The sequence below is a fragment of the Limtongia smithiae genome (assembly GCF_038497785.1).
Source record: "Limtongia smithiae strain NRRL Y-17922 unplaced genomic scaffold V1518scaffold_7, whole genome shotgun sequence".
Classification (NCBI taxonomy): domain Eukaryota; kingdom Fungi; phylum Ascomycota; class Lipomycetes; order Lipomycetales; family Lipomycetaceae; genus Limtongia; species Limtongia smithiae.
In genome coordinates, this window is record NW_027117628.1 from 645554 (window position 1) to 662033 (window position 16480).

The 16480-nt window shown below is 56.7% G+C and overlaps 5 protein-coding genes across 5 annotated transcripts; 3 read left to right on the plus strand and 2 right to left on the minus strand.

Moving 5' to 3' along the window:
- Positions 1-40: 40 nt before the first annotated feature.
- V1518DRAFT_418239 (peptidase family M49-domain-containing protein) lies at positions 41-2713 on the plus strand. Its single transcript, XM_066904494.1, has 3 exons — positions 41-524; positions 582-1755; positions 1815-2713. The coding sequence occupies exons 1-3, from the start codon at positions 250-252 to the stop codon at positions 2628-2630; spliced, it is 2265 nt and encodes a 754-aa protein (XP_066759189.1). The 5' UTR covers positions 41-249; the 3' UTR covers positions 2631-2713.
- An 892-nt stretch (positions 2714-3605) lies between these two features.
- Positions 3606-5540, minus strand: V1518DRAFT_304492 (cyclin-domain-containing protein). The gene has a single exon (XM_066901100.1). It carries the CDS (start codon positions 5332-5334, stop codon positions 3802-3804), a length of 1533 nt encoding a protein of 510 aa, XP_066759190.1. The 5' UTR covers positions 5335-5540; the 3' UTR covers positions 3606-3801.
- A 2141-nt stretch (positions 5541-7681) lies between these two features.
- Positions 7682-8571, plus strand: V1518DRAFT_456347 (uncharacterized protein; the record flags this gene model as incomplete). Its single annotated transcript, XM_066906561.1, has 1 exon — positions 7682-8571. The coding sequence occupies one exon, from the start codon at positions 7682-7684 to the stop codon at positions 8354-8356; it is 675 nt and encodes a 224-aa protein (XP_066759191.1). The 3' UTR covers positions 8357-8571.
- Positions 8572-10124: 1553 nt separating this feature from the next.
- On the minus strand, positions 10125-12051 carry V1518DRAFT_418250 (kinase-like domain-containing protein). Its single transcript, XM_066904495.1, has one exon. The coding sequence runs from the start codon at positions 11855-11857 to the stop codon at positions 10295-10297; it is 1563 nt and encodes a 520-aa protein (XP_066759192.1). The 5' UTR covers positions 11858-12051; the 3' UTR covers positions 10125-10294.
- Positions 12052-12819: 768 nt separating this feature from the next.
- Positions 12820-16460, plus strand: V1518DRAFT_304950 (uncharacterized protein). The gene is made up of 3 exons (XM_066901101.1): positions 12820-13539; positions 13595-13821; positions 13877-16460. The coding sequence occupies exons 1-3, from the start codon at positions 12906-12908 to the stop codon at positions 16094-16096; spliced, it is 3081 nt and encodes a 1026-aa protein (XP_066759193.1). The 5' UTR covers positions 12820-12905; the 3' UTR covers positions 16097-16460.
- Positions 16461-16480: the final 20 nt, after the last annotated feature.

Below are 16480 nucleotides of genomic sequence, written 5' to 3' on the forward strand. Positions count from 1 at the left end.
TGGCTTCGCTCCAGCGGGAGGACCTGGTCAGACTGTCAATGCTCCCCCAAGCTCATAGCTGCGACAAAACAGTTTCTTGGACAATCTGGTTGAGTTCGCTACTAGTTTGTAAGGCGAAGGCGATTGGAGGGTCAGACAGATTTGTAGTACCGGTGAAAAGGCGATGCAAATGGGCGGGAAAGCACAGACGATTCTGCCTTGTACAACCGTTCCGGGGTGACATGCAGCAGTTGCATCCCCAACCTCCTCATGACAGCTCTGCTTCGTCGCAACCAGGGTTCTCCGCTCATCACTGTTGCACGCCATCTCACAGCTCGTGCTATATTGCCATTGAGCCGCCGATCTATTCCTGCTACCATTCGCATTTTCTCAGTTTCCATTCGATTGCAGTCATCCGTATCCACTTCGCCCAACATGGCCCAGTTCTACGCTGACGCGAAGGCGCCAATCGCGATTCTCTCGGCAAAGCCTCATTTTGAGAAGCTTACTTCAAAAGAACAGTTCTACGCACATTACTTTTCAAAGTAAGCCCCGTTCTGCATGCTGTTGGCGTAGCGCGAAAAACTGATCTTTGAATGTAGGGCCGCTCACTTCGGTAGCCGTGTCGTGCTGCGTGAAGTCAGCCCCGAATCAGAGACGATTTTCGATCTAATCCTGGCGATCTACAAGGCTGTCGGTGGTGACTTCAAGGCAGGATTTGTTGGCGTTCTTACTGAGGAGGAAATCACTCAGCTTCTTGAATACTTCTCGCAGTTCCTGTCGAACCTGGGCAACTACAAGTCGTTTGGCGACATTAAGTTCATTCCTCGCATTCCGGTGGAGAGCCTTGAGAAGGCTGTTGAGTCATTGAAGGAGGCAGCAATCACGACTTGTTTCGATTCAGTTAAGGACAAGATCTACTTCGTCACGCCGGCGGCTACCACCCTGCTCGGTTACCCCGAGCAGAGCCATGTCACCGGCTACTACCCAGCGTCACCTTCTGGAGCTGTGATCACCAAGTCCGAAATTGAAGCAATCCACGATGCTGTTGGCAGTGCTTTCATCCCTGAGAACACGCGGATTGTGAAGGACTCTGACAGCAAATTCACCATGCTTGTGGCCGCCAGTGTTGAAGATCCCGCCATCAAGGACTCGGACGTGCTCGAGTTTAGCGTGCCAGCTATTTCCGAGACTGCTACAGTTACGATCAAGTTTGGTGACCACAAGCGTGAAATGGGACTCATCGCGGACTCCCTTGAGAAAGCCAAGGGGTACTCCGCCAACCCTGAGCAAGAAGCGATGCTGGACGCGTACGTCAAGAGTTTTCGATTTGGTAGCATGCAGGAGCACAAAGAGTCTCAGCGCAATTGGATCAAGGATATCGGCCCAGACGTCGAGACCAATATCGGATTTATTGAGACTTACAGAGATCCTGCTGGTATTAGAGGAGAGTGGGAGGGCTTGATTGCCATGGTCAACAAAGAGCGAACGAAAACCTTCGGAGCTCTTGTCAACGGCGCAAAGGACTTTATCACACTTCTGCCATGGGGAGAGGATTTCGAGAAGGACGTGTTCAAGGCCCCGGACTTTACTTCCCTCGAAGTCATGACATTTGCAGGATCTGGTATTCCTGCAGGTATCAATATTCCTAACTACGACGACATCAGACAGACGCTTGGATTCAAGAACGTTTCTCTTGGAAACGTGTTGTCCGCCAAGTCATCGAACGAAAAGATTCCGTTTATCAAGGCTGGGGATATCGAGCTCTATGACAAGGCTAGTCCAGGCACTACTTGCTTTGTATGGGATGCACGGAGCTAACGGCAGAGTTTTAGTTGCGAAACCCGGCCTTTGAGGTTCAAGTTGGTATCCATGAGCTTCTCGGTCACGGAACTGGTAAGCTTCTGAGCGAGACCAGCGCTGGCGTTTTCAACTTCGACTCGAGCAGTCCTCCGGTTTCGCCAATCGACGGCGAGGTCATTACTACATACTACAAGCCTGGACAGACCTGGGGCAGTGTATTTGGCTCTATCGCTGGATCTTATGAGGAATGTCGCGCCGAGTGCGTTGCGATGTATTTGTGTACTGACAAGGCTCTTCTGAAGATCTTTGGACACACTGAGACCTCTGTTGAAGAGGGACTGGCGGAAGATGTCACGTACATTGCTTACTTGCAGATGGCGCGCGCTGGACTAGTTGCTCTTGAGTACTGGGACCCGGAGAGCAAGAAATGGGGCCAGCCGCATATGCAGGCACGGTTCTCGATATTCAAGCAGTTCTTGGAGTACGGCGACAAGTCATTTGTCAAGCTCATCTATGACGATGCAGAGACGTTCGATGACATCGAAATTGAAATGGACCGGAGTAAGATCGAGTCGCATGGCCGTGCCGCAGTCGGCGAATACCTCAAGAAACTGCACATCTACAAGTCAAGCGGTGATGCGGTCAAGGGACGAGACCTGTACGTGAATGCCACGACTGTGCCTCCAGAGCTGGCAAAATTTAGAGAGACAGTTATTCGTCACAAGATGCCACGACGACAGTTTGTGCAGTGCAACACCTTTGTGAAGGATGACGGCAAGATCGAGTATAGAGAGTATGAGGATACACCGGAGGGTATGATCAAGAGTTTTGTGGAGCGGGAGGTGTAATGTTTGTGCTACTGTGCCATCTAGCTGCTGAATATTGAAATTAAATCTCTGCTGTCTTCGGCGGAGCGTCGAAATTCATTCCAACTAGCTATGCGGGTGTTTGTACTCTCGCGGGTGCGACCTTCGAGATTGTGAGGTGTGACACAAGGTGACAAACCCTTTACAAAGCGACAATGACGAGGTGCGGAACCCGCCCTGCTTGTTGCAGACCGGATCAGATATGGCGGACACAAGATGAAGGTGCACGCAGGCCTCCTAAACAGTTAGGAAACAATGGCTTGAAGAATTTTACCCGGCGCGCCTCTCCGAAAGTGGGATCCGGGTGCCCATTTCAGGCCTCAGAGAGGTTCGCTCTGTTTAGGCTGAGTGGGCTCTAGAGCGGTTTACAGCTGAATGTGGGAAATCGCGTGCCGCGCTGCCGCATTTATCCCAGCAAGATTTGCGCAGTCTTATAAATCCAACCAGTGTTGCACACAATTGGTCACCCGCTCCGAGCTGCTTGTTTGCACCAGCTGGATACAAACTAAACCGCGGGTGAGCAGTCCTGCGCGCAGTGCATCGAAGACTGTGGATTTGGACCAGCAGCTCTTCAGACATGCACAGGTGACGCGACATGGTCAGAGCCGAGGACGCAGGAATGAGGTGAGGACCAGAGTGGCGAATGAACTTTGGCGAGGTCAGCAGGCTCCGCCGCTCCAGGACACCTGTGGGGAGAGAGTGGGACGTTGGGAAGTTGCTTCCTCGTATTCGACAGACGTGATTTCGAGAAATCGAAGCTAGGACCCTTCGTACAAATTGCGCAGCGGGTTAGGGCTGCGACTGCCGAATCAGACTTCGGAGACTCCGGCAGTCGCTTACTGTCTCCCGACTTAAAAAGACTCGACCTGATAGGCTGCGCTCTCGCGTTCGTCGAGATTGCAGCATCGCTGGCTGGCTATTGCGATTCTAGACGCTGAATGGATACTTCATGTTCCGCTCTGGAAATTAATTATTTACTAATGCAACCTATCCGACCCGCAACACAATGCCACATGAAAATGCAATCGAAAAACCATACCAAAGCGACACCGATCCTGCGATGACAAACCATAAAAGAAAGAAAATCGAGGTAATTTACAAGTTCAAGCATAATGAGCTTCGTATGCACAAGCGCGTATAGGGAGGAGTCATATCACCATAGCGAAGTCGTAGGTACAATTTGATGAGCCAGAGATAATTCTCGGGGATGTCTGACGCCAATCACTCGCGGGACGGGAACAACCATCTTGTCCACAACTGGGAAGAGGAATGGATTGACGCATGAATAAGAAGACACAAGCGTAGGCATGCCCGCCGGCTCCGGCTGAGGCACCCACCGGTTTTCCTTGAGACGATACGTTTCGGGATCATAAACGGGCGAGATTCTCGGAAGTGGAGGGTGGGACGGCTGCAATGACCGCGCGACGAGCTGGGGAAGCGGATGAAGAGGAGAGGACGCGCTGGGATGCTGCAGTCGTGGCTGCAGCGGAATCGGCACGACGCTGGCACTGCAGGAGCTCAGTCTAGGACGCGGCGGGGGGCCGAGATAAATAGGAGGTGCAAGCCGATGAGGGGAACAAGAGTCGGATGGAAACGCGGAAACGCTGTGACCGTAACGGGGAGCCGAGGACACTGGGACGGAGCGAAGCTCTTGGTCTGCAGAGACTGACCGCACGCTCAACGCAGCAGCCACGGGCGCCTCCCGGGGAGCGTGCACGGGGTGGTAGGAACGCTTTGCGTAAGGATATGTCGGAGAAGGCGACAGGTTGGAGTCCAACAGCTTTCGCTTCCTCGTGCCATAGATGCGCTGCGGCATCGACGAGACCGGGGATCCAGGCAGCGATACACAGGTGAAGGTCGCAGACTTGCGCGCGCGAACAAACGACGTCAGCATGCCACCCCATGCCTCCCACTTGCTGCGCGACACCGCCAGCTCGTAGTTGATGTGAGACAAGAACTCGACTTCCATGATCGTGATCTCCGACAGCGGGAGCTTGGAGACCTGTGCCCACGTCTTGTTGGTGTACGTGTTGTCGTCGAGGAACTTGTTGGCGAGAACCAGTGCGACCGTGAAGACGCGATACTCCGAGCCCGGAGTGCCCACAATCGAGGGCGCGTACACCTTCAAGCGATAGATGTAGAGCAGCGCCAAAGCCACGACGGTGTGCGAGACCTGCGTCCTGTGGAGTATGCCGGCAACAAATGACTTGAAGTCGGCGGACGAGACACAGACGGGGTTGAGCAGGACCTGTGTCGCGCCGCCGGACGCGACACAGGAGAGAACCGACGACGGCGCAAACCAAAAGAAACACGTAATGCTCGCAGCCATGCCGTCGAACGTCTCGTCGGACTGCTGAAGAAGCGTCTGTGTTGGCGACGGCGATCGGTGCAGCGGCGGAAGAGCGATCGCGGGCGCAGCTGCAGCGACGGCAGCAGCTACGCCGGCGGAGAGGCGGCGGGGAGTGGGGCAGACACCGGCGGAGCCGTTGTCGCCCGGCGACAAGTACGCGTCGAACGCGCTGGCGAACCGCCCGCCCGCCGACTGGTCGAGGAACGAGACCGCGCCCGTCCGATCGAAATAAGACGCGTTAGCGGTCGCGTCTACGTCTGGCGGCGGGGTCGGGAAGGCGAGCGCGAAGCACGGCGGCGGCGGAGGCGTCGAGAGGCGAGGCATGCCGGCGAGCATGACCGCATCGCGGACCGGTGGGCGAGGGCGGGAGAGGAACGGCGGCGGGGAGCCGAGGTGCGCGCGCGCAGAGGAGAGGGTGCAGGGCCAGATGGAAGGCAGGCGGAGGAAGGGCCGGCGGGGGAAGGATGGAGCACAGCGGTGCGGGGACGAGGGGCCCGCCGGATATTATAGCAAGACGGGCGACCGCGCGCCCTGTGGCCCGCAGCAGGAGAAGAAGAAGAGAGGGGCCGGTCGGGCAGGCAAGATGGCCTGGTGCAGAGGCCGCGCGCAGCGTCCCGCGACGCAGCGACGCGAGCCGCAGAGGGGCGCAGGACAAGAGGCGGCGAAGAGTACAGGCGGCGAAGAACACAGGAAGTTTCGTAGCAGCAGCGCCGCAGAGCGGCGGAATCACAGCACGAGTGTCGACGTGTCACAACTTGCTTGCGCCGGGCTGCACCAGCACGCGGTGCAAACGCGGGCCGGCACCGCGCACTCGGCGACACGGCCTGCCCGCGGCCGCCCTGCCCGCCGCCCGCTGCACTGCGCCGTCTGCGCTCTGCCGGCGTCTTCGCGGTCCACGCAGCGCGACTTTCGTTCCCGTTGCCGTTCTCGTCGCGAGTGTGTCCAGGTGCTGCTGATCGCGGCGCGGTAGCTGGGGCTCGTGGCGCATGTCCGAGCGCGTTTCGCCCGTCTGCGCCGCTGCCCAGCCTCGCCCCAGCGCCCGCCCTGTCCCCTAGCCCCGTCCCGCCACAGCTGTCGCGCCACACGCCGCCACACTGCACTACTCTTGCCCGATGCGACACGCAGCGGCACAGCGCGAGCCGTCGCGCGCCTCCGTCCGCGCCGGCTCCGCCGCGCCGTGCCTCCGCGGGCGCCTGCGGACCGCAGCTTGGCCGCGACATGTTGTGCGGTCCAGCGCAGCATAGAGCGACACGGTGGCAGCGCCCGCAGGCGCTGCACGGAGCTGTGGCTCGGTCGCCGGCAGCCGCCAGCCGAGCCGGGGGGGGGGGTTTAGGGGATGCCGCCAGAGGCAGCAGCGAGCGGCGGGCGGGTCCGATGACCAGCACGCGCTGGCGGGCCCACTGTGCGCTGGGCGCAGCGCGCGGCGGACCCGGCGCAGCGCTCGGCTGCAAGAGCGCGCTGAACCGCCCTCGGTTTGGCGCATTGTCGAGCCGCCACGACCGCCCGCGGGCTCACCACTCCACTGGCCGCCGCCGCCGCGCAGGGCGGCAGAACGAGGGCTCGCGGTGTCTGAGCATGTCGAGCGCGCGGGGAGCACGGAGACGGGCGCAGAACCGGGCTGCCGGCCGCTCGCTCGACGCGCCCGTCCGCGGCCGCAGGACCGACGCGGTCCCTGTCGCGCCCACGTCCAGACAGGTAAAAAGTGCGTGCAGCGCGGTGCCGCGGTTCCTGTTGCCACGACGAAGCTGAGCGCATGGTTGCTCGTGTGTCGGCGCCTGGCGCAGCGCGCTCGGTCTGGCTGAGAGATGCCCTCCTCCTGCCGCCTGCGACACGGCAGCCCACACGGCGAGATCAGCGCCGCGATCGGTCAGCAGGCGCTAGACAACGTGGACGACAGCCCTTGTCTTGGGCCGGGCGAATTAGCAGACGCAGATGTGTGGTGCCCGTCGTCGCGGCGAGCAAGTCGACGGACCGGCCTCTCTGCTCAGCTGCTATCTCCTGGTCCCGCATCCGGCCACCTTGGTCTGCCCAGCGGCAGAGACGAGCATTATGCCTTGCTGAGGAGCAGCGCAAATTAGCGCTGCTGAGCCGTGCATGCTCCGGCAGAAATTTATGTCGTGTTGGCCAGTCTTAGTCAAGTCGTCCGTCGCGTCCTTCGTTAGGCGCACGCAGGCTCCTTCCCCTTTTCTCTCGCGGATGCGGAGCGCTCCAGAGACCTCTGCGAGACCCTTCCAACTGCCGCTCCTCCTTCCGCGCGCGCTCAAGAGACGCGGAGTATCTGACGCATGGCTTGTGATGGCTCTACGGCGCGCGTCCCAGAGTGTGGCTGATTCCTGTCCTCGTCCTTGCTTTGCCAGCTGGAGAGCACTGCATGAAGACATGCAGCGCGGAAGTATAACACGGAGATTCTAGAATTTCTGGTAGGACCGTCCCAGACGCGCTCTCCGCGGCCAGCTTGCTTGCTCCCTCGCGCCCTCGTCGTCTCGCGCCGGACCGCCCCTGCTTGCTGTCTCTCCCGCGGCCGAGCTTCGCCGCGACGGCGCCGGTGGACGCAGCGTCGCCGTGGTCTATTCGACCTTCGTAGCATACGCGCGGCCGGACGGCATCGACGCGGTGTCGTCGGCACGCGCTCGCGTTTCGCCACGCAAAGCGCTTGCGCTGTGTCTCGTGGAGGGTTTTGGCTATGCAGAGGCATTTTGCAGGGAAATGCCTTCTGCTGTGGCCCGGGCGGGCACTGTGCCCAGCGGCAAGCCCATCGGCCACGCGCCCTGGCTCGGGCTCACACCGCCGTCGCTGGGACGTTTGCTGTGCGCGCAAGCCCGTCGCGGCGTCGCGTCGCCAGCCCGCCGCAGCTTTTCCACGTCCCGCGGGCGTCTCTTCTTCATTTCTCGCATTGTTGACCTCCTTGCTTGGCCGGCGTTCCGCACCGCCCAGCAACCATGGCCGGCGCCCGGCGACACGGCTTCCGCGGCCCTGTCTTGCCGCATTGCCTCTTTCGGCCGACCGCGCACGCGAGTCAAAAATAGTCGTCCGTCATGCACCTGCGGCAGGGGGTGCGCGCGCTACGCCTCGAAAGCTCGTCATCGTAATTTTAGCGGCCACACCACACCCGTCTCTCTGTCACGGTGGCGATCGCCTTCTCTCCTCGCTCGCGTCACTTTGCGGATGCCTCTCCGGCCGCCCCAACCGACCGCGGTCCACAGTATCTCCCCCTCTCTGCCGTGGTCTGCACACTCTCGGCCTCTCCGTTATCCAGCTGCCAGGCTTTATGCGTTCAAACTCCGTTCTGCACGGTGGCGAGGCAGCCAAGCAACTCTCTTCGCTCATGGAACCCTCACCGGCTGCTGTAAGCCTGTAAGGCTGTGTGTCATATAGCATGCATTTGCGCATGTTGAGTCGTTTCCTTAGACCGTGGCTCTCCCTCTGCGCTTCTTCCTGGCACGCCGACGCGTCACGCTGTGTCTAACTGAACACACCGTCGTACCTCAGCGGCAGCACCATACAGGACCTACGGCCACTACAAAAAACAAGCGCAATCTCTAGTGGTCGTCGTAGCCCCGCAAGTCGTAGAATTCGGTGCGTGCCCCAGTCCCCCCCCCCCCCCCCCCCTGTGTGCTGAGAGTTTCCGTCACGTGAACTAGCTGCGAGAGCAGAGCCCCGCATGCTGCAGCTGCAGCACCCTATAGACAGACTCTCGCCGACGATGACGACGACGGGCTACTAAAAATATATTCGGCCTGCCCTTCGTGCCGCTGCGCGACCTCGATGCGGCATTTCAGCATCTAGAGACTCGCCTTCCTGCTGTCTGCTGATCGATCTCCGCTCAAGAATTTTGCGGAAGCGCACGTCCGATCGGTCCGGGGCGGAGAGATTGGCAGGCGTAGCCAACCACTCCTTCAAACTCTCGCGACGTGGTTTCATGCGTGTGCCATCAGAGAGGCTAAAGCACTGTTCTCTGAACCGGGGCTATTTGCATCTGCCTGCCAGGCTCCCCAGTGGGCCTAGTCCTAGAACGCTGGGTCCGCCCCGCAGAGACGGACCCGGAGCTAGGGCGGCGTCAGCGGTCCAGCAGCCAAGCAGCGTTAGCAGTCAGGCGTCCCTCGACGAGAGGGAAACCAACGTTTCGAAGAAGTTTGTCCGCCGCGCTCGCTGAACGAGGGGCTCTGTCCACTCTACCCGTCATCTTCAGCTCGTACGCATGTCCGGCCGCGTAGATCGCGCGCTTCATGACCGCTTTGGCGAACACGAAGGTCATATTTTCGCCACTCTGATTAGCAACTCCTCCTTAGCGCACTCCGAAACCGCCGCGCCATCATCCCAGCCCACGCCTCGCCGGAGAGCAGTGACTGGCCGTGCTTGTCGCACGAGCTGGCAGCGCACGCCAATATTCGCGGTCGACGGCGACGTCGACGTGTCCTGTGTGCACCGTTCCATGGCTGGACGGTGTTCGCACGAGGCAGAGTCTGTCTGCTGGTGATTCGCGTCCAGCGTATTTACGCTATATAGCTTCCGAAAGGAGATACGAGTATTATTTAGCTCTGCGACTTGTGCTCGCTGGATTGTCGTAGGAATCTCCTGCCTCTAGCTCGGACCAGATGTAGCTGGCTAGCTTACTCATGGCGACGAGGCGGCTCACATCCACGTCGCAAATAATCTCAGAGCTCTAGCCTCCACGACGGCCGGCATACGTGGACGCTTCGCCGTCAGCAGTAGTAGCGTGGATACATGTCCTTTCATTTCCAACCTCCGACGCGAAGTTGCAATTCAAAAAAAATTCATGCACGTAAGCCACAGGCTCTAGATGAACTGCGATTTCTCGTCAACACAGCACGCCGCTGCAGAGCAGCACGTCACATGCGCCAACAGTTCTGGCAACAGGAGTCCCCACTGACATGCCCGGACGAAATTATTCGTAGAGGGCTGAGTCGATGAACCGCGTTAAATGCTCGCCTCAGTGCGCAACGCTCTGTCGACACATCTTCGAAATGTGGAGAAGCCACTTGTGAGTCATGGCCGCTCTGTGACTTTGTCCGACAAGTTTCCAACATTTGTGATTTGCGGCAGGCCCTATGCGCGCGGCCTGTCGATGTGCTGCTGCAAATGCTGTTTTGCGTGAAGCGTGAACCGCCAAAGATTCATTCCTTGTATTTTTTTCCAACCAACAAGATACATATACATTCGGTTCGACGTTCCCAAACACATCAAAATAACAACAGCACATGACAACCTAGACAAAACGATACACGGACCCTGCTAATTGAAACGCCAATAACCCTATGCCAAACTTTTCCTGTCGTCAACCTTCCTCGACATGGCGAACTTCGTTGAACATCTCGTGATTCATGATATCGCTGATTTCCCAGCGCTTTTCCGGATCCATTTCCAAGCATTTGGTGATAAAGTCCAGGATTTGGTGAGCAAGTTTCGGACTGGTTGACGCGAGAAGCGCGTCGGCGTCCCATTCTCCAGCGCGAATCATCTGCTGCAGCTTCGGCATAAACGTATGCGCAAACGGGAGCTTGGAAGCAAACAAAGCGTATGCAAATACACCCAGCGACCAGATATCCTGTCTCGGTGACACTGGCTGCAAGCCCGGTGCCGGTGTCAGCACTTCCGGCGGTAGGTATGGGATAGATCCACTAATGTCAAACTCCACAGAGGCAGAGAGCCGTGTCGAGGTGGCCGACAGTTCGTTATCCGAATCCACTGCGTCGAGTTCGCCACCGTTTTCGTTGTCCGCATCCTGTGTATCGGTGTCTTTGGCAAGTTCCCCCGTTGGCGCAATGTACTCGGCCATGCCGAAGTCGCATAAGAGTAGGTGCGCGTCCTCGAGAGTCTGGAATGCCGGGCTGTCCACGTGTAGCAAACAATTCTCAAGCTTAATGTCACGGTGCACAACCCGTAAGCTCTGATGCAAAAACTCGATTGCAGTGCATAGTTCCCAGAGCCAACGAACTTTTGTTGCTTCTGAAACCGGTGTTGCTTCCACGGACTGCCGCCTTCGTCGGATAATGGCATCGAAGACCGAGCCCATGTTCGCGTGCTGCATGAAGCAATATGTCGCCTCGTTTTCTTCGTGGACGGAAATGAGCTCCAAAATGTGTGGGTGGGGGGGCTGCACGAACTTCCAGATGCTGAGTTCATGCTCGAGGTCCGCCTGCGCCTGCTCGTTATTCGGAGTTTTCTTCAAAATTTTCACCGCCCGTGTAACCGGCACGGCATTCTGCACGGCTATGGCTTCTCGGACAGTGCTGAATCCTCCGTATCCGATAACTTTGCCGATTACATAGTCGCCAACTTCTTGTCCACCTTCGTCGTCGTCCGGAACAGGCGAGGGTTTGACAACCGGGCCGTTGAACAGAGCCAGGAATGCTGACGCCGGTGATGCTGGTTCGCTATTCTCGCTGCGTAGGGAGGCGCGCCGGGAGGATATTCGTGGTCGGGGATTGCGCCATGAGTACTTTCGTGCCGGCGACTTCGCGTTGTCTGCGGGTGCCGAGTGTGGTGCGGCTGCAATGTCGCTGTCGCTGCCTGCTGCGAGCACGATGTTACCGTTTGAAGCTTGCTCGGTCCAGAGACTGATGCTTTTTGGTATCGAATTTATCAAGTCTTGAGTCTGGATATGCAGTGCTTGTGAGTCCAAGGTCGTCGCAAGTACTGAAGAGAGTGGCACCGGCACTGGGGAAATGATGCGGTCGTTTTCATCGACTGTGCTCGCACTCGCGGCCCTTTCGCGGATGCGAGTACGTGGATAGACATTTGCGCTATTCAAGGCCGGATTACTCTCGCTCAGCGGTCGATTACGGTCAGCTTTAGGGAGCTGGCTCGGGCCAGCAGAAAAGGCGGAGACCTGCGGCATGGCTCCGTCCGTATTGTCACAGTGATCGAACTGGCCGACGCGCTAAGTGAGAAGTGAGATTGTAAGATGCAAGCCAGTGGCAAGTCGTGAAAGATGTGATGGGGCAAGAGGCGGAGCAGATTTTTTAGTCCACCCAACTAACTGGTGAGAGCGAGAAGAGCAACGCTGGCACGGGCCTGCGCTGTGGTCCGCGTCCCCGCCGCGACGCTTTCCTCCCAAATCTCTCAATCTCCCGAAGACAGCGGCCAAAGTCCCAACGGCGGGGAAGCCCTCCAGAGCACCCTGTATCAGTGACGTCATTCGTTACCCTAATCCGCAGCTGCGGCTCGCGCAATCTGTGGCTGCTCTGGTTACGAAACCCACAGTTGACAGCCGCAGATCTACGTGCGGCTGCAGAACGCGCTTGCAGGATCACGCGTGTCCGCCGTGACTCTGGGAACGCGTGAGGTTAGCAGAGCGCGCGGCTGCAGACTTGATTGCTGCCCCAAACCTTAGCGCTTCGTGCCTGAGCGCACACCATAACATCGCTGCGCGTCGTGAACCGCACTCCCCCCCCTCCTCCACGACCGCTCCCGTCGCTTGGCTCTGCCTCTCGCGCCGACTCTCACTCTTTCTTGTCGACCGCGTGCTTGTTTTTGCCATTGCTGCTACCTCCTTCTCACGCCGAGTGAGATGCCGCAGCCGCCGGCGACGTGTGTTTGTGGTATGTGTTGCAGTCGCACGAACCATGCTCGTGTTTCCCCCCTTTCCCTCCGCACACCCGCCTGTGTTGCGTCGTTTGTTCTTTTCTTGTGTCTTTGCAGCAGCATGCGGGCATGTATGTGGGTCTGTATTTTGGCCATCTTTAGAGGCGGTCGTGCCTGCTGGCGTAACTAAGTGCTGTGCTGTTGGCGTCCTTGGTCGAAGTTTCATGTTGCTCCTTAAGCCTTCACAAATTCTCACCGGCTCTCTTTCCTTGATCGCGTTTGCTGGGTGGCACTTTGCACCGATCTGACTCGTTATAGAACCCACGTCGGCGTTGAACACGGCGCTACTGGCGGATAACTTCATGGCAGCCGTTTCGAAGCGCGACTTCAACCCCGCAGCTGCCGACGGCTTCACGCAGCTCAACGCGCCCGCAATTCCACCGACCGTCGTACCAATTGCATCAAATACGGACCTACACGCAGCACTCGAGCGCCTTTCCTTCAACATACACGAAGGCGACAAACCCACGAGCTACGAACATAGCTTTGCCAACGGGAGCGGTGCCCCTGCATATACCGACGTGCCTTCCCCGGTGTCCTCAGTGGACTCTAGCTGCGAGAGCCTCGACAACGCCGCTTCCTCGCCGGCATCCCCTCAGTCGTTAGAGCAGGAACTCGCCGTCTCTAGTGAAAGTGAGACGTCGGTTTCCGCTCCTCGGCCGGGCTTGCTCATGACACTGCGAGGCGACGATGCCTCGGCCGACGCTGGTGTTGAAAGCCGTCACCAAAGTCGAATTGTGTCGTCTAGCGACGACGACGACGACGACGACGAACTTAACGGGTACGGCGGACTAGATAACCGTAAACTTGGGAGTAATAATGAGGAGGCCGAAGCCACTAGTGGAGAGACCGGTGGACAAGACAACGACGGAGAGGAGGATGACTATATGGTCGATGAGCTAGAGCTATCATCAAGCCCCTCGATCTACGACGAGAGTATGAATTCCGACCAGCGGTTTTGGTTCTCAATACTCTAACACGGTTGTCATAGGTGATATTAATTACGAGTTGGTCTATTGCCTTCACACCTTTCGGGCAACTCAACAGGGCCACGCCGACGCGTATAAGGGCGACGCTATGATCATGCTTGACGACTCAAATGAATACTGGTGGTTAGTTCGCATGCTAAAGGACTCAACTATTGGCTTCCTCCCCGCTGAGAACATCGAGTTCCCGTCTGAGCGGTTGGCGCGCCTGAACAAGCACAGGAATGCTGAGGTATTCATACATATGTTTTGGCTCTTGCTCCATTTTTTCTAATGGTTTCATATAGCGTCGTGACCTCAGTGTAGATGATCCGTCCAGCCCAGCGCGTGCTGCATCGTTGCGCGAGACTCTTAAAAGACTGCGGTCAAAGCGAGAGCGTATGCCACAAACACAGCAAAGTTTCCCCCCAGCAACTGGAAAGAACGTCAGCTTTGCGGAATCAGTATTCTATGACGCCCCAGACTACTACTATTCGACCGATGATGGCGAACTGGGCGACGAGGAAGACACTGATGACGACAGTAGCGTCGAACTTGCTAATGACGAAGACTCAGATCAGGAGCAGCCTCTTGACGAGTCTCTTCAGGCTGCTGACCTTGTTACGAATGCCGAAATTTTGGATAGCGTGCCGAAGCTACATGAGAGCGTCATCGCTGCTGATTCTCCACCGATGAACACAGGCGTGTCTAGCAGCGAAGATGAAGATGTTACATTACGAGATGAGATAGATATTTTAAGCCCACGACACGAAGACACACCTACGGTTATTCAAAGTACCGCAGATTCTACTTCCGTCTTTGCCACGGAAGAACTGTCTCGAGGCGAGCCGAATTCCGATGCGACTGAAGAAACTGCAAGCCAAGAGGTCACGCCGCCCATACAAATTACCGCTGTTCTCTCTGTGCCGCAAGCAGAGGCGGGGGTAGCCCCCGTTCAAGTTGACTTATTATCGGAAGATGAAAATGACGACACAATAATCCATGATACGGCGAGTCCTGCAGAGCCAGCAACCAGTGCACGCATTATTCCCTCTCAACAGGACCATTCCTCTAGTCAACGAAATTTTCCAGATAGCCATCGGACAAGCGGAGAAGACAGTCAAGTGGATATCGAAGATCTGCTTGGCGCGTATAACAGTCAATCTAGCAGACCACAGACGAACGGCGACAGCGATTATTTGGCTGATTCCTTCCAGCATGCTCCTATGAATGCTTTGCCCGAACCGAGCAACGTTGTTATCGTCAAAGAATCATTCGAATCTGAGCCAAGTACGGACTCAAGGAATCAGCTGGCTGTCATCACGGAATTCCCAGCTGCAGCAACTCCGTTGATGGCTACAGATGTGAACTCACCGCATAATCGGCCTTTCTGGAAATCATCCGGTTCACCGTGGTCATCAAGATTGGCATTATTCAAGCACAAGAAGGGCGGGCCGAAGCATCACGCCAAACCGGAGCCGATTCATGTCGAGCCGTCGCCTCTATCATCGACACCGACTTCTCTCTCCAAGGAACCGTCTGTAAAGGTTCGTCGCAAGGATTCAAGAGGATTACTCCGGACGAAGTCTTCTATTGATCAGTTGTCTGCTCGATATCGAAAGGTTTCCGAGGGATCTGCATCAAGTGGCAAGACTCTTGAAAATACTCTCAGCTCGTCCAGTGGGTCGAATATTATGTTTTCCATGTTCAGAAAGAAATCGGCTGGAAACTCTACAATTTCTCTTGTCAGCGCTGGAAGTGTCATTGCGGAGGAGCCGTCGCCAACTCGTTCTGAGAAGGCAACGAACAGGGTGGTCATTAAGGCAGCGATTAAGCCATTGATTAAGGAGCCAGAGCCAATCAAGAACATCTTCAAGCCTCATATGCCACCACCATCAGCACAGCCAATACGTCCGGCGAAGTCTTCAGACGCACTTCGGCCTTCATCGCCGGAGTATCTGAGCACAGGAGTTCTCTCTAAGACATCGCACGCGTCGGTCTGCAGCGACAATTCAACGATGATCATGCAGCCATTCAACGACTACGAGAGCATAGATGGCCACAGTCCTCGCGACGCCATGTTTGGCGGTCAGAGTCTGTTGATGGAGCTGAAGAATGACTTGCGGGCCGACCGGGCAGAGCAGACCCGTCCTCACTCTGCAGGACGAACGACGGCACATGGACAGCAAGAGCTAAAGAAGTCGGCGGGCATACTGGAATCACCGATGGAAGCTATAGCGGAGATTGTTCAGGATGACAGTCCGGGACGGACTAGGCCAGTTATTGTTGTTGGAGCGAAGGCGCAAGTTATTGGAGTTTTGGAGCCTCAGCCTGAGTATGCCGTTTCACCAGCCGTCCCAAAATCACGACCACAGAAAGTACGCAAAGCACTTCGGCCAAGCCCTCGACCGCGCAAGGTCATCGAACAGGATTTGCAGGAGCTCCAGCGGATTTCGAACAAATTGGACGACGTTCTTGAAAGGCTGTGGATCTCGAAACGAACCGCACATCACAATACAGTTGCTTAATCCATGCCCCTTATTTCGTTCTCTTTCTCTATTGCTATTGCATGGCACAAGTTACGCTGCCTCGTGACCACGACTGAATAATGCTATCTTTGTTTTTTTGGCGAAAGCCGCCAACGTTCATTATGATCATCCAACTAATTATGGCTTCTCTTTGTTTAATGAAGTATCTCATGACGTCTAACTTCAACTATTTGTTCATATCTGGATTTTTGATTTTGTTTGTGAACATACCAATATGTAATGATGTGTATGATATATATGGCTTGTTGATCGACAAGCGCACTCTCTTTGGATTGGTTATTCTGAGTCACTACTGACTGAATCTACTTATCTTGTTTGGGCATATCTGGTAACTAATGGGACAGCCAAACGTAACATCTAACT